The 22,475-nt window shown below is 38.6% G+C and overlaps 1 protein-coding gene across 1 annotated transcript in view; it reads right to left on the bottom strand.

Moving 5' to 3' along the window:
• LOC140244948 (serine/threonine-protein phosphatase 2A regulatory subunit B'' subunit delta-like) overlaps positions 1 to 15,956 on the bottom strand; it is a 54,959-nt gene extending 39,003 nt beyond the window's left edge. The window contains exons 1-2 of the mRNA XM_072324556.1: positions 15,239 to 15,956; positions 6,190 to 6,387 (exon numbers count right to left, since the gene is read on the bottom strand). Of these exons, the coding sequence (XP_072180657.1) occupies positions 6,190 to 6,387; positions 15,239 to 15,955 (915 nt within the window). The 5' untranslated portion in view covers position 15,956. The remainder of the gene's footprint in view (positions 1 to 6,189; positions 6,388 to 15,238) is intronic.
• Positions 15,957 to 22,475: the final 6,519 nt, after the last annotated feature.

Below are 22,475 nucleotides of genomic sequence, written 5' to 3' on the forward strand. Positions count from 1 at the left end.
AAGTTCCAAGGTACGAAGAAAGAGTGTGATGACGGTACAAAATAGATTTTTTTTTTTTTTTTTGGGGGGGGGGCATTGAAACCTGACCTGTGACCCTTAACCTTTGACCTTTGACCTTCTGGCTGGAAATTTCCCAGAGAATCTCCATTAGGTAATGCATGTATTAAGTTTTGAAACTAATAATGCAAGCATTGCATATACTAGTATATGTGGGAAATAGTAAAATTTTGAGGAGTTGACCTTGACCTTTGACCCCTGACTATTGACCCATGACCCCTAAATTCCCTAGATAATCCCTGTCAGACAGTACATGCATATGTACCAAGTTCCACGAAGATACATCGAACCATTTGCGAGAAAAGTAATATTGCAACATTTTCACCTAACCTTTGACCTTTTGACCTTTGACCTTATGACATGAAACTCTCTCTGGAGAATCTTTACGCAGTAGTACATGTCCACACCAAGTTTCAAGAAAATACCTTTGGGCATTGCATAGATATGGGGGAAATTACAACATTTGTAGCACTTGACCTTGACCTTTTGACCTTTGACCTCTAGCCAATGTCACTAAAATCTACTCAACAAATTGTCCTATCATACATTATCCTTGGACCAAGTTTGATGAAAGCTGCTTCATCCAGTTTTGAGTTATCACGTAAACAGAAAAAAATTTAGGATTTGACCTTGATCTTTGACCTTTGACCTCTGTTCGATTTCACTGAAAAACTAATCAAGTAATTGTCCCATCATACATCATCCTCAAATAAAGTTTGGTGAAATTTGCTCCATGCAGTCTTGAGTTATCGCGTAAACGGATACAATTTCATGATTTGACCTTGACCTTTGACCTTTGACCTTTAGCCGATTTCACCCAAAATCTAATAAAATAATTGCCCCATCATACTTCATACTTGGACCAAGTTTGGTAAAATTCCAGTAAATATTACTCAAGTTATCGCGTAAACGAAAGCGGACGTACGGACGTACGGATGGACGGACAACCCGAAAACATAATGCCTCCTGCACCACTTCGTGGCGGAGGCATAAAAATTTGCCCACATCTGGGTGAAAGTTGCGGGGCAGCTGTGACCGAAGCGACCTGAAACTTTGCCGCAAATATTGCAGATTGCAGTGTGAGCTTTTGAACTTTGTGTGAATTTGTTGTGATGTTTAAACAGCGATAAAAACATTCACTGCAGATATATGGATCTATCACGTAACTTCTACTTAACGTTTAGATTACGCCCTGTGGCCACACACAAAATGTGCAACCAGCTGCCTAGGCCATAGCTTTGTGACACCCATAAGTTAGCACACTGCACACCACACAATGCTCAGCCCACGGCGCATGAAGATTATAATGGTGGCAAAAACATGCAAAGTTTATAACTTTCAAGCAATTATCATTTTTCTCATTGCAGTGCAACTGGAAAGTTCAAACATCGCAATTATGAATGATACGATATTTCCTGTGATGAGAATAGGCCTGTAACACCATCACAGCTGCGCACATCTCCTTCCATCATTGCACATCTGTGATCATCTTTGGAAGAGATTGAATCAAGCTTCCACTGGTACAAGGTCAGGAGGCTTTAAAGGGAGACTCTAACTCTATATTTATTCATGAATATTCATTTTTGGTGAAAATAGAAGCACTGATACTGAAATCTAACATACCTTGTCGTTATTCTCAGTTAATTGGTATTAAGTACACATTGCCTATTTGCCGTTTTGATGTTCCCTGAATGGAAATCCAATTAAACACACAAAAAATATGACTCAAAAAGATATCACATCTACTTTTAACATTAATATGCTTGACAGGTGCATTGAGATTATCACAATAAACCAAACTCATACAATGTATATTCTAAGCTTCAGTATCTATGGGCTCAATTTAAGTACATTTTTGACCGATTTGTGTATTTTTTTTTAAATCCACGTTATTGGGGTAAGCTTCCCCTTACAAACACACAAGCCTTCTTTTATAATGTCTTATGTTAATTTACCAAATTTCATATATATGAAACACACATTTGGCAACAGACTAGCAAGTGGACTCTTAAACAAACAATTCATACACTGTATGTAATCATACTCTTCATAATACAATCATGGCCTTTTCAGTGAGATATGTGTGATTTTATGCACCTTCGGATCTTCAGATACAATATTCAAGATGGAGTTAGTAATTTCCAGACACTGGAGTATCAGCTGGTAAGGTTGATCTATGAAGGCAATGTAATTATTCACCTCTTAATTAAATACTCTTTAGTTAATTGGGGGGGGGGGGGGAGAGTGTACTGACCAACCCTATGCAATTTAGGAGGGGTACAGGAGAAACATGCAGGTCTAATCATACAAACACACATACACATCAAACACACACAGAGAGACCAATTTCAGATAGCTTAATTGCATATGTACACATGCTGTATCCACCATTTAGTCACATTCTACATCCGAACTGATCCAACTCTACATTCCAAAACTGTTTGTCATACAGGTGCGATCATATCATCTATTTGGGCACATACTTCAACACCAGATCCCTCACTGATAAATCCAGATTTAATGATTTTCAGAAGGGGTCATTATTGCCTCGTGAGAATTGGGTAGTTGTTTTTTGTTTGGGGTATTTTTTTTTTAGGAGATGATCACACAATTCATTATCTCTTTTCCGGATATTTGCCCAGTCGTTAGGAGGACTTTGAACCTCAAAGAGCACATTGCTGCGTACCATGTTTTGCAATCTAGCAGATAAATATCAAGCCATTTGATGCATGAGATTGGCTAATGTGCGAAACATGTGTTGTTGATGTGGTGGATCCTTTTATCTTCAGGCATCTGTAAGATACCTGGAGTGATTAGGGATAATAATGATGACTGCACTACACGGTAGTAGTAGCAATGACAGCAAATACAGTAATAGTGATTGTCATAAAGCCACATCAGAATTAATACTGCGAGTATTACCATTATCATTTCCATTATCAGTACTACAATAATGTGTATTCTGGTCTACCGATAATAATGATGATGATAACAATAACGATAATGTTATCAATATCATCATCATCAATAATAATAATAATAATAATAATAATAATAATAATAATAATAATAATAATAATAATGATAACAATGACAATAACAATATTATTATTATTATTATTATTATTATTATTATTATTATTACTATTATTATCGTTATTATTATCATTATTATTATCATTATAATTATTAATCATTAATTATAATCATCATCATCATCATTAACATCATTTTTTCTGGATGCTCGGGGAATCTTACAGATTTTAGCACATATTGACGATATTGCCACATTGGCTGTTTTGGGTAACAACCTATCCTGTAAATGCAATATCCTTCTTAGTGTTTGATTTCTAACCATTTTACGAGTCAACTGAAATTTTTGAAATCAACAACTCACTATTGTTCCTGTAACACACATAACTCATGTGCTGTATGTTGTCCCTACGGCAGAAAATCACTAAACTTTGCTCTCAAAAAGAGTCATACTCCTTTCTCATTCCAACTACATGGTTCTTGATTTCAAATTCTACCACTCATGAAATTGTCTTACCAAGTCCATATATTCGCATATATATAGTAGAGAAACATATGGCATATTCACAAAGTAAACTTTGCACTGGTATCCCTTAACCCCCTCGGCCCAGTGAGAACAAAAATAGAACAGATAGTGCAGATTTCATTGGCATCATATCTACGCCTATTTCCCAAGCTACCTCGACAGTGACTCAGATGTATGTCGACAGGACGACGCACGTGTGACGCATGGAGCCTACTAGGCGCACTGTTTTGAAGACGCGGTCAAAGTAGTTTCTGTCACAATAAATATCCCACAGGAATGATAGCATTACTATTTGTGTCACATAACTAAAGGCAGAGTGACTGGAAGAGACACAGAGAGAAAGAGAAATAGAGAGAAAGAGAGAGATAGATGGATAGATAGACAGATAGATACTTGTACATAGAGATAGATAGATAGGTAGAGAGATAGATACAGGAAGAGAGATAAAAAGAGAGATGGAGATAGAAATAGAGAGAGAGATAGACAGAGGAAGAGAGGGAGAGAGAGATATAGAAATAGAAATAGAAAGATACAGAGATAGAAGGAGACAGAGATAGATAGATAGATAGATAGATAGATAGATAGATAGATGGATAGATAGATAGATAGATAGATAGGGAGAGAGAGAGAGACCATGAGAGAATGAAAGACACAGAAACAGGAGAGAAGTATTATGAACAAAGTATTTATAATGGACTTATGAAACAACTACTCATGTAATTTCCTATGGAACTAGAAATGTAGAATTATTTTCCTTCACTTTCACAATTTTCAGCTACTAGTATTATGTGTTTCATAATATAAACACTTTGCCCTCATTACCTTAATAGAGATTTCAAACTGAGCCCTTAGACATCATCTCGATAGACTTCTAATATGTTCTCTTTAATTCATACATAGCCTTTTCAAAGCACACACACACACACACATACATACAAACACACACAAAAATGGATATATGTCACATGTTTTTACACTCAATACAGAGAATCAGATCAGCCATCATTACATCTTCTGTGGTGATATTACCCATAAATCTGCAGAACTCTGTAGAATATTATCCAGGTAGGTACAATGTAGGGGGAAAGAAAAATAAAAATCCTCCACAATTGTCCACTGGAAAGAAACAACTTATCAACTCTCTGTTTTTTCGCCACGACCCATTGGCTGCGGCTTAATAACGCTAACGAGAAGTGAAAGAATGCCACTATTAATCGCTGCGTGCCAGCCTCGGATGAAGGACTCCCTCGTAAATGTAGAAAGCAGTCTAGAGGTGAAATGCTCGCAAGCAGTCAATAAGTAGAAAGACAGGGAACATCTATACTGCTTCTGACAAACCGCCATATGCAGAAATGTACAGGTATCTGTCCTTTCAAGAAGACAGCAAAAACAGGTTCCCCAGAAGCTTCAAAGGAATATATTAGCTAATTTCAATACAAAAGCCCACATAACCCATAGAATAATACTTGTTGCTTAGTTGTCTTCTTCCCCCCCCCCCAGGATGATGGGAATAGTAATCCACAAACAATCAAATATCTATCGTCAAAGATGTAATACTAATCTAATTCAGACAGACAAGGGTGGGATAACAATCGCAATCCAAAAACTGATGTTTTGTTTTTTTTTTGCGCCTGTTCTGATGGACAGAAATATCCTGCCTATCGCCTACCGCGATAATTTGTTGATCAAACTGCGAATGCCTGAAATCTACCCAAATGGTCACCATTGCCCTTGTGTTTGTGTGTTGTTCAAGCATGACGGGATAAAAAGTACTGAGATTGTTTGATCCAGTATCTACATACTCATAGCGGTGCAAATTATCACGCTTTTTCTCAAATTATCCGGATAATTCCAACACAATCGCAAGATTTCTTGGGATTTGAATCACAATGATGATGGCCCAATTTAGTGGGATTTTTACGTCCACACAGGTAAAAATCGCAAAATTTGGATCATGATGCAAATCTCAAGATTTGTATCCCTACCGGATCGCGGTTCAGATCGTGATCAATATCTTTTTATTTGCACAATTTTCGCACATAATTGCAATGCTTCCAACATAATCGGGATGATTACTCTGTGCCGTGTCTCACCGAAATGGTGATTTGAACAATAATGTTTTTAAGCTCACAGTGCACCAGCTGTTTTCACTGGGGTGGCCATAGTGCGGTCTGTTTGTCAAATATCAAAGGGTATCCGGGTCAGCAGCGAGCACATGCAACACACGTCAATGACGCGTGTATCAAATGTCCAGGCCTCGGTCTGCATTCAGTGTGCTGCAATGCGTGAATGCGTGTGACACACATGACTGTGCTACAGATTGGGTTTACGTGGTAGCTCTAGTGGCTGGGGTCAGGCCGAGGTCACGGGGTTTCAGTCAAATAAGTTAAATATTTTGGTCTTTGTGTGAATGGATGCAAAAAAAAAAATTGTTTCAATTGCATTCAATCAGTACAATTTTTGCTCCGTTTGAATGGTGAACTGAAAAGTGAGATTCAGATCGTGATTCGAATCGCAATCCAAATCTCACTCCTTCTGCCATTGGAATGCGCCTTGTATTGCTGTCGGCTCACCTGAGTGATTTTGTCCATGTCTCCCCTCTCCGCCTTCTGGTCCGGGAGTGCTTTGAAGACCTCCGTTAACCTCTTCTGCACCGCCTCATTCTCCTCACTGGGGACAGGCTTCCCGAAGGGAAAGTAGAACTGGGGAACGTTGACTATTGCCTGTGTGGAGTTTTGACGCTTGCTGGCTTCTCGCTGCTCCTGGAATAGCTGTGACACAAAATATGACATATTTAAGGAATTACTTGTTTGATCACAAAGAAGGATGAATTTTGAGTGTTTTCGATTCCACGAAATGAAAACATAAAATAGGGAAGTGTTACATCTAACAAGCATAAAATTTTGTGTGCTTTTATTTTCTTATATTTACAGTACTTGCAGACTGTACATATCACATGATATAACAGGTATGAGGCAGTTTCATATGCAAAATGAGGTCATTAAAAAATCGGGAAATCATAAAACCTATGTCACACTCACAGAATAGCATGCTTTGAGATTTGACAGGTTGACATAAACGGTATTGAATGAGAATATCAAGGAAGGGACAGTATTGATCGTAGTATAAAATATGAACATAATATTACAAAAGTTTTAGAGCAAATTACAATCAACTCCTATGCCTATGTTTCCCATTGATACAATTTCATATCATGTTGCATGTTGGAAATTATGAAGGTAAATTCCATCAAATTGAAGGAATAGATGATCATGATTTCAGAACTAATCGTAACTAAATCAAACTTGGCTGGCTCAGAGAGTGGTGTCTGAGGAAGGCAACAACCCAATTCGATACAAGTTGGGGGAGAAAAAAAAAAGAGTACAGATGTGAAATGCAGGCAATGTTGAATTCTAAATTGAAAATATGTCACTCTAATCCTTGAAGCAACTCTGCATGACAGCGCAAAAAAAAAAAGAGAAAAAAAAAAGAGAGGTATGTCTGGTAACAGCGATAATTGTTCCGGGGAGAGGTCCCCATGGAACATGACAAAGCGATTTCAAATCTGTCTAGACCATGGGCTCCCACGTCTTGAGACAGAAATTACGCAGGATTGCGTAGTACTCATCCAGCAACAGCAAAATGCCAATCACCATCCTGGCACAATCATACTGACCTATAAAAGCCAGCAATGCAAAATATAAATCCTGATAATCAGACAATTTCAGTCTACACCTTCTGCTGTTTAATGCTCCTTGATTCGTCAGACTGTACACGAAAATCCTTACATGTTGTTAAATACTGAGCTCGAAGCATTTCAAAGGGAAAGCCAACACGATGATTCAAGTTGAGTTTGATAAAAGGAGCACATTCAATGAAATGAAACAGTTTCATTTCAATCACTACAGATTCTCTTAAATACATGTACAGGATGAGAATCTTTAGTGAATTACGGGACATAATCAAGAAATATTTTGATTCTTAAGTCTCTGTTCCCCTTTTATCTATGTAGTGGTATTGTCCTTTTTCCTTAAATTGTCGACATTATGCGAAAGTAGTAAACATCAATACTGAGTTTTACTCTATACAATGTTTTGTATGTCTGCTCTTGCATGAGACTCGCCATGAATTTGCAAGACTCAACGCTCATGTTTCAGAGCGGCTGTCTTTCAGGAAACTTTGGATCGAAAACAGGAAGCCGTGACGACCATTCGTATCTTGGCAACAAATTCATAATTTGGGGAATTAAGTCAACCCTCTGGCAGTAATTTATTGGGAGAAGGTAAGGTCAGTCTGTACACATACGAATATGCAATATCACGTACAAACAGACAGACAGAAACATATACACACATATACATACAATGGCATCCAAGACACAAGTTTGCAACACGTTCACTTACATATAAATTGATTCCACAGTGCTTAAAGTAATGGATGGAATATCAATACTACAACTAAATCATTAGTCTCCAGTATATTTTCACAGTACTTTTTTCCCCCTTTTTTTTAAAGGATCCCTCAATATGAATGGATATGTAGAGTGGCGGAGTTTGCCTCTGCTGCATAATATCACTTATCAGGCAAACTCCTCATGAAAAATCATGTCTTGGTTAAGGAAAAATAAATAAAATAAAAAATAACAGCTAAGATCCCTATTTCCTTAAAAGTCATCATTGTTTGGATATTATTTAGTAACAATATATATATATAATTTGAAGAATACCAATCATTCTCTTTTTTTTCAGTTTCAAATGATAAAATGTTGAGAAGATTTGTGTACCACCTGAGGTAAGACTAAGGATGCGTTTATCTAAAAACTTTCTGAGGCAGAATCACGATCCTAAACACGTTTGAGGCATTTTCAGGGGTTAGATAAACGCAACCGTGTTTTCAAACGGGTTTAGAAACGCCGTTTTGAAACGCCTTTCGAAGGGCGTTTTGAAACACTTTTGAGACCATGATCGCCGTTCTGTGAGTAGATAAACGCAATGCCGTTTTGAAATGCGTTTATATCTCAAGGTCAAATCCCAGCTGTTTCTGGTTGTGCTCTCTACCCATTATTTACATGTGACTGAGGAGGCATATTTGGTGGTATGCAGTTGACCTTTGCTTCCCGGGTCAAACGGCGCAAAGCAGCTGCGCAGTGACACCACTCGAATCACGACTGTATGATGGTTAGATAAACGCAGCTCCCCGCGAATCGCGTTTCAAACCACGTTTGCAAACACCGTTCAAAACGCGTTTTGAAACGTGATTCTCTCTCTCAAGTTTAGATAAACGCAGCCCTAAAAGAGGAGGGGATCTGAAAGTGCTGCTGTGGCTCCAAGACTAAACTAAGGAAATGAAAAGATGCACAGATAGTCTACGCCATAAACTCAGTTTGAACCTACCATGTGGAATAGTGATGATAACCACAGCAATTTTTTATTTGTCTTTGGCAAGAGACTTTCTAAGTCAAGAATCCCTACAGGGCTAATTATGTTTGTATAATTAATACACATGTTTTAAAAATGCATCATTACATCTTGGACATTTATGTATGGACCAACAATAATTCTATAAAAGATGAAGAATATGCCTAGAGTACATCTTACCTATCATAACTTTCATTTATTTTACACAAATACTTGTGTTGCTATATTTATACAGAAAAATCTGATCTAAACTTTTGCTACCAATTATTTTTTGGTGGTTCTCCATACAGATGTAGATCAACAGTGATTGCTATAATTTTGTTGTCTGTTTGTTTGTTCATTTGTTTTTTTACTCTGCCTTTGAATTAGAACTTGTCACTTGCAGAGCTTTATTTTCTACTGATAATTTGCAAAGTGTGTGGATAGAATACATTTAAATACAAAGGGTCTGAAACAGATGCAGTGCAAAGACTAATTTCAGGAAGAGATGTAGAAAAAAAAACAAAACAAAGAGAGGGGGAGGACGAAGAATCTGCATCCATCCTCATTTTCTCTTTCTATTGGTATTCCACTCAATTCAATTTGACTCTAAGGAGAGAGGGCAAGAGAGACAGGGAGACAGAGATAGACACAGAGAGACGGGGAAAGAGAAGGAACGGAGGGAGAGAGACAGAGGAAGAGCCAATAAGAGAAAAACAGAACGTGGTAGAAAGCTGGGATGCATAAAACATTTCCCTTGTACACAAACTGCAATGCATATCACTGCTTACTACTGTGGGGTCTTTAAATGCATAGACTAGATGCATACACAATATATGTGCACATGCTTGCATAATACACATTTGTATACTAAAGGTTCATACACATTATGTGAATTGATAGTCATAACAGGTACACTGCTGCTTTCAGGCAAAATGATAAGCTTGTAGAGTTTTCTCTAAGCACAGATGGCAGTTGACAGATCTAGCCCTTGATAATACACACAAAAAGATATTTTTTAAAGACTTCACTATGAAACCGTGCCTCACGGCTGACACCACACAGCAATTATTTGCAAAATATTGCGCAAAATATTTGCATTCCAATGCCAAAAATGGAAAAATAAAATGTCCCGAGCTGATGAGAATCATTCATGTGTGATGTATATATGCATTGTGGGAATTCCTGGACAAATAATTACTGTCAGGGCAAATACTGCATGCATAATAAACATCAGTCTATCACTTTGTCATGGTAAACATTTCCTGTAATGTATTTCAGGAACTGCTAATGGGTAAATGACATCAAAATCAGCCAAAAGGGCACTGGCAGACATTATCCTTTGGCACCCATGGTCAGGTGAAAAGTCTCCCCCCCCCCCCCCCACTGTTTACCATTGGGAGCAGTGATTTAAAAAAAAAAAATGTTCGAGTAATCACATTTGATGCATAGTGTAGGCCAGTTAAGTATCACAAAAAAATCCCACCATATATAAATTTTGCAATAAATCCTAGAATACATGGAGACATCACTATTTTTCTCACTAAACCATAACTGTAGACACTTTAGTCTGGAAACATTTTCATTATAACTATTGTTCAAATTTTGTATATTTAAGAATACTTAACATTGATTATACTGGTTCAAATTTTTACATAATTGGTTTTTTCTATCCCTAACTGACATTTTAGAACGAAATTTTGAAGCACTAAAGCTGGGTTTTTGTTTCATCTGCCAATGGTAAATTATACCTCAGCCATGGTAGACAACTAATCTTTATCAATCTAATGTTTAAAAAAATAATAATGAATATCTATAAACAGATCTCATGAGGGAGCTGTGAGGTCAAGACATCATCACCCTCTATCTCCAAATCAGGAAATGGGGTTACTGTTATATGTGAAACTTTTTAACATTTTACATTTTTCTCATTCTGTATCCCATCTCACATCACAAGATCTCATTTCACTTCACTTGCAAATGTACTGTATGTCCCCCAAAAAAATACAATCAGATTTTCGCATGATAACACCCAATATTATTAGATTGTCTACATGCTACAAATACTTCAGGGTCTTAAAAGATAAAATTGTAGCTCTATTTTGCAGAAAACCCCATTCGATTTGGTTAAGCGGTCACAGAGAAATGTGGATTGTTGTAAAGCATGTCATGAGTCTGATACTTCCAAGTTTAGTACTTCGATGATCTTGTGTGTAAATACAATAGACAGAACTTGGATGGAAGAGATTCCTGACATCCTCTACAAAATTCCTCATTTCTCTTTGACCACTGAAGCAAATCGAATGGGGTTTTCTGTAAGATGTGGGCAGAGAGTTATAGTTTCATACCCTGAATTTGTATTTAGATTGATTCAATATTTTTAAAGATATCATTGCGGAGGGTCCCATTGTAATGTTTTTGGGGACATACGGTACAGTGCTGGTTGAGGTGAGGATTCAGGTTTATAACATTCCTATGTGAGATAATAAGAAACCTCTTATGAAACATGAAAGAGCATGTAATTTTAAGAAGGCTTCAATGTTTATTTGATGAAAATTGGTTTTCAAACGGCTGAGATATCCAAAAAAATGATAATAACAAAAGGCGATAAGTTACGCCTTTTATTAGGATCTCTTTGTTTCACCTTGTTTTTGGATATCTCAGCCATTTCAAAACCGATTTTTATCAAATCAAAAACTTTTGATACCCTTTCGAATTGAATGCTCTGACATCTTATAGAGTGGTTTCTGAATATCTCGCAAAACGTTAAAAGCTAAATCCTCACCTCAACCAGAACTGTACAGCCTCTTTAACATGGTGCAGGATTGCAACTCAGATTGATACTTATATTATGACTTTGAAATGTGCCATGTATCAATATTCAGTTAAAGGACAATTCCACTTTCATAGACATGTGGATTGAGTGAATGCAGCAATATTGATAGAACGCATCAGCAAGAGTTTGAGGAAAATCGCACGATCCATTTAAAAGTTATGAATTTTTGAAGTTTCTGCTCAATCACTGCTGGATGAGAAGACTACTACAGCTTGTGATGTCACATGTGTACAAGACATAAAGAAAATATGAAGAAAATTCAAGATATTTTCACTTTTCTTGCATAATAAAAGAACACTTGACTTCCCTCTTTCAGATGGCAAGGGGGAATAATATTACCCTTTGATACATCAGTGACGAGTCAAGGAAATGTGCACTTTTTTCAAAAAGTAAAATGTTGTGAAGTTCTCTTTATATTTTTCTTATATCGTTGTACGCATGTGACATCATACACTGTAGCAGTCTTCTCATTCAACAGTGACTGTGCAGTTACTTTGAAAATTCATAACTTTTGAATGGATTGCCCGATTTTCCCCAAACTTTCACTGACGTGTTCTTTATATTGCTGCATTCACTCAATCCACATGTGCAATGAGCCTAGATTTCCTCGTAAGACTGGGTAAAATATTTTGCAAACCTCAGGGCTCAAGAACCTTCCATGCATGGTCTCTCACGTAGGATTATGTGGTGGGGATTACTAATCTCATTCATCCTGCGTTGGTGATAACAGCAGCCTTTGATCCTTGAGCACAGCTATGAGATGAAATCTCCAACATGGACAGACCATTTCCTCTGACATTTGTAGACTAACAGCACTTACAGTTAATATCACAGGTCTAATATACATAAAATTGTAAATTACACACTCCATGCTACATCTTACGGTGCACAAATTACGCCCATCCCTGTTTAGACAATCAGTGAAAATGATGACAATGATGGCGATGATATTGGTCATAATAATAATGATAATAATAACAATGATAATAGTAGCAATACTTTGAAGAATAATTCTATACATGTCGAGGGCCATGAGAAGAAACTTATCCCACATAGCTTTACAACAAAAGATCACATATCGGCCTTTTTTCCATGAATGTGTACAATGTACTTGAGAAATTTATATATAAACTTCTCAAGTACCTTGTACACGTTCATGGAAAAAAGGCTGATATACATTCCATGCACATGAGCCACACAACAAACTTGTGGTGTGTCATGCTTTTCAATAAAGCCATGCGTACATACGATGTATCCCCTCCCTCCAAGAGAGAAGAGAGGGGAGAGACAAACAGAGGGACAGACAGACAAAACTGACAGACAGACAGACAGTGAAAGAGAGAGATATAATGGGAGAGAGAGAGAGAGAGAGAGAGAGAGAATGATGAATATCATATGATGAACTATGCTAGATTTTTGTCCACATGGAAGTAGGAGTTATTGGCCAGTAAATAATTGCATGTCCAATATTGGTGAAAGTATCATATAACGAGTGCCACTTTAGCACAATATTTGAGATCACTACAGCTGTTGTTGATGCTTTTAACTCTTAAAGGTGAGATCACACAATCACCATGAAAAAAAAAAAGAAAAGATATATCCACAAGTAAATTAAAGATGCCGGATGAATGTGTTGTATGCCAAAAGTCAGCATTCAAAGATGAACTACCCACAGTAGGAGGCACTGAATTTGCAAAGCCCTAAATGGTATGAAATTACACAGCTATGCTTTTCTAGTATAAAGTTCACAAACATGCAGGACATTAACCCCTAAGTAATCGACACCACAGAACTGCATTTAAATTACGTGGAGATTGGTTCAAATGGCAATCACATGAACAATTACTGCTACCTTTTCAATCGTTTCAAAAACAGAAAGCAAAACCTCCTGGCATGTCAACTAAGATTCCCTAAAACTTGTAAGTGGCCCTTGAAATAAAAGCATAGACTAGTTCTTTGAAATTGATACAACATGACACGGTGGTCTCTTAATTGGCTTCTGATGAAGTAAGAGTGAGCTACGGATGTGGGGAAGCCTAATGAGCAAGAGCACTAATATGTCAAGTTCAGGAGTTCGCGAGCTCCTTGCGACATTTGTCACGTTCACACACACCCGAAATTAACAGTTTGGGAAAATTAATTTTTGCAACAAGATGCATACAAACTTGTGTGTAGACGAAAAAAAAAAAAAAAGAAGAAGAGAAAATCATTAACTCCTGCAATATACATTACAATGCAAAGCTTCATCCAGCTTGATTCTTTTTCTCTAAAAACTCTCACGAAAATTTGTCTTCCACAGCGTGTGTGAACTGTACACAAAGAAACCATCTTCGGTCATTATATCCCATACTGTAATTTGCAACAATAGGTCCACACACTCAGATGTCACACTGTGGTCATATCATTTAGGCATGCGCAGTGTGGAAATTCAAAGCCTTTTTTTTTTGCAGCCCAGTCCCTTGTTTTCATTTGTTTGTTTGTTTGTTTTTTGCTTTGTGAAAACAGAGCCACATTAATCCATTTTCACATTGTGATGCAAACACCAATGATTCCTGTGTGCGAATGCGGCTATTAGTTAACTGGGTAAATGGGTTCTACGCTAGCCATCCCAGACACCAAGAGAAATTCAATCACAATACTAATGAGCTTTCAATTAACAGCACTAATGGCTGTCCCCCTTACAACAATCCCTTCTTTCATCGAGAGCTTGACTTTATACAGAGAAATGTAATCATCGCAATTTAGGGAAAGGGAGCATGCCCGCTACTCTAGTATATTTCCGTACTAATTTGTGCTTAAGTGTTCACCCAGACATGCTTGTGCATGTATTGGTGGCTGGCATTGCATCTATTTTTTTTTTGAAGGTGCTAGATTGAGCATATCTCTCAGAAACCCTACCACAGGGGAAAAAAAATCCAATGTAGAAAGGACATAGTTCTGCAAGAGTACATCGTATTCTGTGTGCAAAATAACTCAAAAAGTTGTGAAGTTTAACAGAATTTTTCCTATGTTTAAGTCAATGGCAGCATCATACAAAACCTGTGTTTTCATTTTTTCGTGGCCTATGGGTTCATTAACATACAGTATGTATAACAAATAGACAATCCATAAACACAGGGCTCAACATTAGCGGAGCCCCTGTGGCCTAGGGCCACTAAAAATTTATGTTGGGTCATCAAATTTCCATAAAGGTTACCTTTTATTAGCCTGATTGGTCAACTGATATCACAATGGATTGTCATGCATCATTCTATTTCGCACCAATACATTTCTTTTTTGGGGCCACCAAAAATGTCAAATTAAAACATTTTAGTGGTCCAAACGGGCCACCAGAGAAAAAAGATTGCACTGAGCCATGCATAGTATAGCCAAAGGAGAGGATGAGGTTACCTTGGGTTTCACCTTGGCTAGATCCTGAGAGTGATGAGGATTAGCCTTGGCCGTTGTTGCCTCACTGGTATTCACAAGTTTTTTCGGTGCGTCGAAGTGGACGATATTGTTATTGGCTAGATCGCCAGCCGCAGCGATGGCAGCAGACTTTTTCCTTTCTACATCGGACAAATCATTGCTAGTCACAAGGTCGGGCAAGTTGTTGCTGAGGGCAAGTTCGGGGAAGTTCACGATTTTAATCTCGGCCTTGGCAGGTCCAGCCTTTATCGCCAAGTCCGGGTAGTTCCGGGTTATCGGCTGAGGTACTTGTGATACTGGTGTTGGTGCTGGTGTCGGAGAAGGCTTCGGCGGATCTTCCACGTACCGCAAGAGTTCGTTGCTCCTCCGCTTTTCGTTGATGTCTTCGTCACCTTTTGGGACCACACCCGGTGGGACGGCCACCACGGTGCAGAAACCGTAGTGAATGGCGTGGCAGATGAACGCCGCCTCGGCGAGCACTCGGTCCTGGAGCCGCGTCCTCCCCGTGCCACCACCCCCCTTTGACGGGCAGTCGCGGCCATACTCCGGACTGAATGGGCACCCGAGGAAGCAGTTGTGGACGGCGCGCACCTGCCGCTGATCGACGTGCACGCTGGAATAGACGGTGACGCGGGTCGCAACGAGCTTGTAGCTGGCAGGCTGTAACGGTGGGTGACATCTCTGCATTCTACCACACATGCACTCCTTCCTCTGGCTAAGTCACGTCTGATTACCCCCTTTAAAAAGTACTGATAAGCACTTTGGCTTAGTAGGAAGACTGAACATTTGTTTGAGGCATAGCCAGGGGGCAAAAACCTATTGTTTAGGAAACAGCAGAACTCATGTCATTGTCTTTGAGAAGTCCAGAAAGGCGGAATGGTGAACGGCTGTCTAGACTCTCAATCAACTAACATTAGAAGACAAGTCTAAACACTTTTTGTTATCATACATACATTGTACATGGTCGCAACGGGACAACAGTAGCTCCTATTGCAGACACTCCTGGCATGTTCATACAAATGGTCACGTTTCTCCTTCAAACTTTAGTTATCATTTTCTGTTACTGCTCTGGGAGCCACCATGTAAGTGTTAAAGAAATGACTGCATAGAAATGATGGACATCATATTAAAGATGCGTTCAGGTGGATATATCAAAAAGTATTCCAGCTGGTCTCAACACGTATTCAGCTTCACAAGGCAGACTACTCCGATAGACAGTTTGACCTACACATCAACTTTTACGAACTGCGTATATATATCATCCACTTTTGCACTGTAGGCACCCAAACACATCCAATGGTTCGTCCTCAATGCGGCTTGAATCAAATCAAATTTCTTCCAGACACGCGTTGCATGCTCAGTCCGAAGCCCACACCGGCTACTTCCGCACTCCATTCCAATCCACAGCGATTTGGATGGTTCATACTGCACACAGCGCTTTTACCACAGTTGAAAAATTGGTTGCCGGCAGGGCAGCATCTCAACATAAAATCCCTGCCAGAAAGGTCGATGGTGCAATATCTACGAGCTGCATCTCCTCTGGAAAAATAACAACAAAAAAAACACAACAAAACTACACCGCTATGATTGGAGATATATGTTCGGAGATCCACTCACTCTTGATTCTCCCACAAAGTGATATTCCACTCAGTGAGTCATATCAATGATATTCCAGTTGACATTTTTCCCCTTACTCCAACCACAAGACTCTCCCTAATACTACTCCTTCTCTTCCTCCTCTCTCTCTCTCCCTCTCTCTCTCTGTGGCTTTGAGAACGATCACATCAAACAGTCCAAATTGTTCCATAAAGAGTTCAGCCGCGACAGACGCTGTTCCCTCGGATTGATTACCTTGTCCACACGCCAGGCCTACTCCCTGCAGTGGTCTCTCTCCTTCTCTCTCCCCCTCTGTCGCTGTCTCTCTCTCTATCACCAAAGCCCGGCCGGTTCCACGACACGTTTCTACTCTACTCGCGTACCAAAAGAATCCTGTGCTGATTGTTTTCCCCCTAAAGCACCGAGTTGTTTTCATTCAAGCTCAATCTTTCTTTTTATGGCCCAGGCATGCGTGATGTGTTGCTTATTATCGTCCCCCTGCTAATCCATTCTGCAATGTGGAGCAAGTTCACAGGAGAGTGCCGGTACGTGGGTACGTCATGCCCTCAGCCCCGAGTAGAGGGTTCCTCGCTCTTGTCACTGACATAAGAATCTCATACATCAAGCACTGCATCCGCGTGAGTTCTCGATACCGCTGTTGTTCTATCGCCAGCGTTGCTGGTGGTGATGCAAACTTTTTCATACAGCAGTCAGAATTCGCTCCGTCACTTCCACCGGACCGGAGATGGACAAAAGCTGACGTGTTCCAGGGGGCATCCCCTCCACGGCAAACTGTCTTCTGATGAAGCGCAAAAACAACAACACAAACAAAACTCAACTAAACGAATCTCTTCCCCTCCTAACTTTCCCCTTAGTTCATCTGTCAATGCTATATCTCTCTCTGTTCCTCGCTGGCATTGTTTCCAAAAATTGACACACAAATCCTTTTATTGCATCGGTGATGTTCAATCCAGTGGTAAAAAAAACTCACCAAAAACTACAGTCCAATCTGCCTGTGAGCAGCGCTTCTCCAAGCTGCAAAGCAAGGTTTAACACTCTCTCTCTGTACGCACTATGCCCACTCCTTCCCCTACTAGCAGCAACGGTATTGGTAGGGGACTGGGGTGAACTTCACACATGGTAGTACGCAAAGTGTGTTTTGATATGTCTTGGGAGAAGCCCACTGGTTAGTCTCGTATCTCACTCAATCCAGACCCTAGATGGAGGTTTGACAATTATTCACACAGCTGCATTTCACAGCTCAGCCCCACTGCTTGTGAAAGTATCCAACACATCCCATACCATAGAGATTATAGTCTGTACGTGTAATACACATTTTCAGGATTTGTAGTTTGAGAGTCAAAAAATTCTTCCAACTGTACCCAATTGCATGCCACATCGTTTGGCATAATTGTGATGTCACACGAGTAGTACTTCACATTGATCTATGTAGGCCTACAGCAAACATTACAAATTTCTTCTCTTATTAAAAAAGAAAAAAGTTAACAAAATGTTCACAATGCTTATCCCTACTACTCTAACTGCTGCGACCAAATGCTCGTACATATCTGCATATCTGGGAAAGAGAAAATTTCTTCGGGGAAATTCTACAAAATTACATCTATGTAGGCTACTCTTCTTGCATTGGGAAATGAAAGAGTTGTACAGGTACATAAAAATATGTTGATTACTCAGCCATGGTTTTTGTTTCAATGCAATCAAAGAATGCCACAGTAGTCTGGTATTTATTCAATTGTTTTAGTCATCTGAAACTTCTCTATGATATTCTACACACTCAATTCAATGTGTTTTTGAAAGAGTAAATACTCCTTTGATGAAATGCAAGAAAGGGTGACAATGAGAAAAAAAAAATGCAACCTAGTTTAGGATGAGAAACTATGCAGATTCTTGGCAAATAAGTTTAAAATAGCTGACTTTCCAGGAAGTAGATATTTACATCTAGACAAATCTTTCCTATACCGTTTGTGAGGTATTTCCTCAAAAGTTCTGAATAGCTACATTGTATGCAGGACTAAGCATTACAAGACTACTTCTCCCTCACAAGGAAATATTTTCATTATGCTGTTATTATTAAAGTCTTGCTCTATAGCCTGTATCTGACAAACATTATCTTCACATGGATTCTGATTTATCTGTAAGATGTCTGTTTTTCAGACTATGTATTGGAGAAAAGTCAAACTTTCACTCATTCTTGGTGTTCTGTCAGACCTGCACTTGTAGGCATTCAAAATACCCAAGTGGAGACTGCAACAAAATAATCTTAAAGGTAGGGAATCCCATTTGCATGCCTTAAATGAAGAGTTGTATAAACACAGTGGTATGTTGAAGAGAGTATCATTTTAGAAACTCCCATAAAGTATTGAAAGTGGAAGGTAACATTTAGTACATTTTTATTGACCGTTAGATTTTGAATTGAATTCTTTTCGGGGGCTCACCGTAAATTCCAGTACATTACTAGACTACCGCTGCAGACCCATGCACTGCATGTGTGTCCATCATGTATATTTTGTGAATAAAGTTCATCAAAACTTACAAACATTTCTATGTACATTCTTCCCACACACTCTATATGTTATTACATCAGCTCTTATACTTTAAGATTTGTGTTTATAGATAAAAAAATACAGAAGACTGCAACAAAAAGGCTTAAGTGTGGCTGACACACAGAACTACTGAGTAGTTGAGTTTTGTGCATTACTCAAATTGTAGATAACTGTTGACTTCCAAATTTCTAAGCAGTGGCCTAAACAAGTCCCCTGAGGTTCATATTTAATGTTTTGCTGCATTTTGGGAGTTCTGTAAAAGGTATCCCCTACCTTTAATGTTATCATTGGTGAATCACCCTTGAGAGTACAACAATGACTTCTTCTGACTCATTTTCCTTATGACTGCCTTCAACATTTCTGTCTTCTCCTGGGCTGCATTTTTGATACTTTTTAGCAAGAAATGCAAGTACAAATCGTATATCACAAATGATCAGAGTACAGTTGCTTACATACTGCAGTGTTTCCATTCAACATCCAAAGGGGGAAAAATAAAACATTCTTGAAAATGATCTCATCAAATGCTTTTCTTTGTATGATGCTATTGAATGCTAATGGTGTCACCGTATTGGATCTGATGACAGAACCGCGGAAAGTACTATTGTCAATTGCATCTGCCAACATTCCACATGGGTTAATCACTTACGGGGGAACTATTACAGTACTGGATGGTTGAACAAGGTTCAAGGTACTACACTGTATGACTTAACATCGCTGCTTGCCTTGGGAAACCAAAAATAAATATTGGGCAAGTAAAAATGCTATTAAAGGTCCTTGCCAACTTGCTGAATCAGGGAAGCTGGACTGATTCCATTTTTTTTTTTTTTTTTTGAGGGGGGGGGGGTAGTGAGCATCAAACAAATGTATGACGTGAACATTTACATTTTATACGCACAATGTGAACTTGTACTCTGAATACTTCTTCTGAGAAAACGATCTGTGCCAAGCTTACAGTCTGGCTGCATTATAGGAAGCAATGAGTGGAGTAACAAAATATGAATCTGAAGAAATTTTTTGCTTGGGCAAATTTGTCCACACAGTGTTCGGCTGTCCATCGAACAGCTTCTAGACTGCCTGTGAACTAGTAGGGTGGTTACTCTTTTCAATTCTTGATTTATTTTTGATTTTCATTGGCACCATGTCAGCAAGCACTGGCTTTATCTCCTAGCTTCTATGAACTCCTGCAACTTTTTTCCAGTTTGCATCCAGAGCACAGATGAGAGATTGAGTAAGGCATAAATTTCAAGCTCATCCTGCCAATATCTAGCTTATCTAAACAGTTTAAAAAAAAAAAGAAAGAAACTTCCTCATCTTCATAATAGACATATTGACAAAATTCCAAATTCAGACAAGGAAAGACATCCCCACAAGGGTGCAAACTATTCAACGAGAATTGTCACATTCATGGAGTCTAATCCGATTCAGTGCTCACTAGAGCAAAGCACTTGAAAGGAATACCAAAGGAATTAGCACTTCACCTGATAATCCCTACAAAGCATACACTGGCCTTCTATCCTCCCCCACCCCACCCCCAACAAAAGTAGCAACACAGCATGTAGCTTTCCTTGGCATCTCAGACTAGATTGTATTGAATAAGTGATATGTTTCTTGTATTGTTTTTTCAAAATGCTCTCAATACAACTACTGTAAGAGATTATCGACCATCATATTTTCAAACATGTAGGGCCTACAGAAATAAGCTTAGGTTTTGGACAGTCCACAAATTCAATTATCATTGGACAAATTTTCATCTTGGATCTTATAGAATCATCGAATCACAATGAAACACATAATCAAAATTGTGATCTCATATTCAAACTAGAGAAGCATTCTGAGAGCGCAGACCTCCGCCAAGCATGCAGCTCATTTCCACCACTGATCTTGTTCCTCCATAGAGATATCAGTGATTTCCACCCATTTAATGTACTTATAGCATTGTGTGCTGAAAGTCGCCCGATTTCCCAATATAGAAGCCTTTGTTACATCATAAACTTTCAGCTGCACAGCGCGCCTCTCCCTAGCAGAAACTAGAGCACGCACTTCAGTGCGCGCATGCAAACCTCAAATACGCGCAGCCTGAACTCCCAAGTTCATTGACCCTACCTGCCAAAATATCAAAAATCCTTCATAAATTCCCAAAAATTCTCGGATCACTACCAAAAGTTAATCCATTTGTTACTTGTGTCATTCTCAACCTTTCCTGCAAGTTTCATCCCAATCCGTTAACTACTTTTTGAGTTATTTTGCACACAGACAAACTAACTAACTAACGAACGAACACACAAACCAACGGTAACAAAAACATAACCTCCCCCCTTGGTGGAGGTAACAAACAATAATGTGACTATCAGAAAGCACACCCCAAAATTAACAGGTTTTGACAATTTTTTGCCAATTCATATTACTCTGTAAACGTTATCAGCTCATAACCTTTTTTGTGTGTCTGATGTTTCCACCAAATTTTCACTGATCTACTTCTATGACTTTTCCGTGTGCATACAAAGCAACATTAAAATATTAGGATGGACTTTGTCTTTTAATCTGGTTTTGTGTCTGAATTAATTTACTCTTGTTTTGATAAAACTGTACGTAATCTTGTTCAAATCCTAGTAATAATGACTTGAATGATATTTTTGACACTTCTCAAGCTACTTTTACACATCACGGGAAGACATTTTGCATTTTGCATCACATTGTTTCTCCAAATGAATTTGCATTTTTCTGATACATCACACCTTGTTTGGCCCTGAAATTGCATTTTGTTTCCCTTCGACCCCTTTCACATCAATCCTTGAGCAAAATTCGAAACAGTTGAAACTTCTTATCATATCCGCATGAAGAAATTCACTCTCTTTGGAAGTGCTTGGTATGTATATTCCTCCATGATGCATATAGGTCCAAATTCACTGCATTTTGGTTGAGATTGAGATTAATGAATTATTATCTTTCTTGTCTGGCAGAAACACAGCAGATTATCACATTAAAAGATGAACATATATCAGAGATCATTTGTACCAGTATACATACAGAGGAGATGATGCAATGACATAAATAAACAA

Source organism: Diadema setosum, chromosome 21, assembly GCF_964275005.1.
Source record: "Diadema setosum chromosome 21, eeDiaSeto1, whole genome shotgun sequence".
NCBI classification, from domain to species: Eukaryota; Metazoa; Echinodermata; class Echinoidea; order Diadematoida; family Diadematidae; genus Diadema; species Diadema setosum.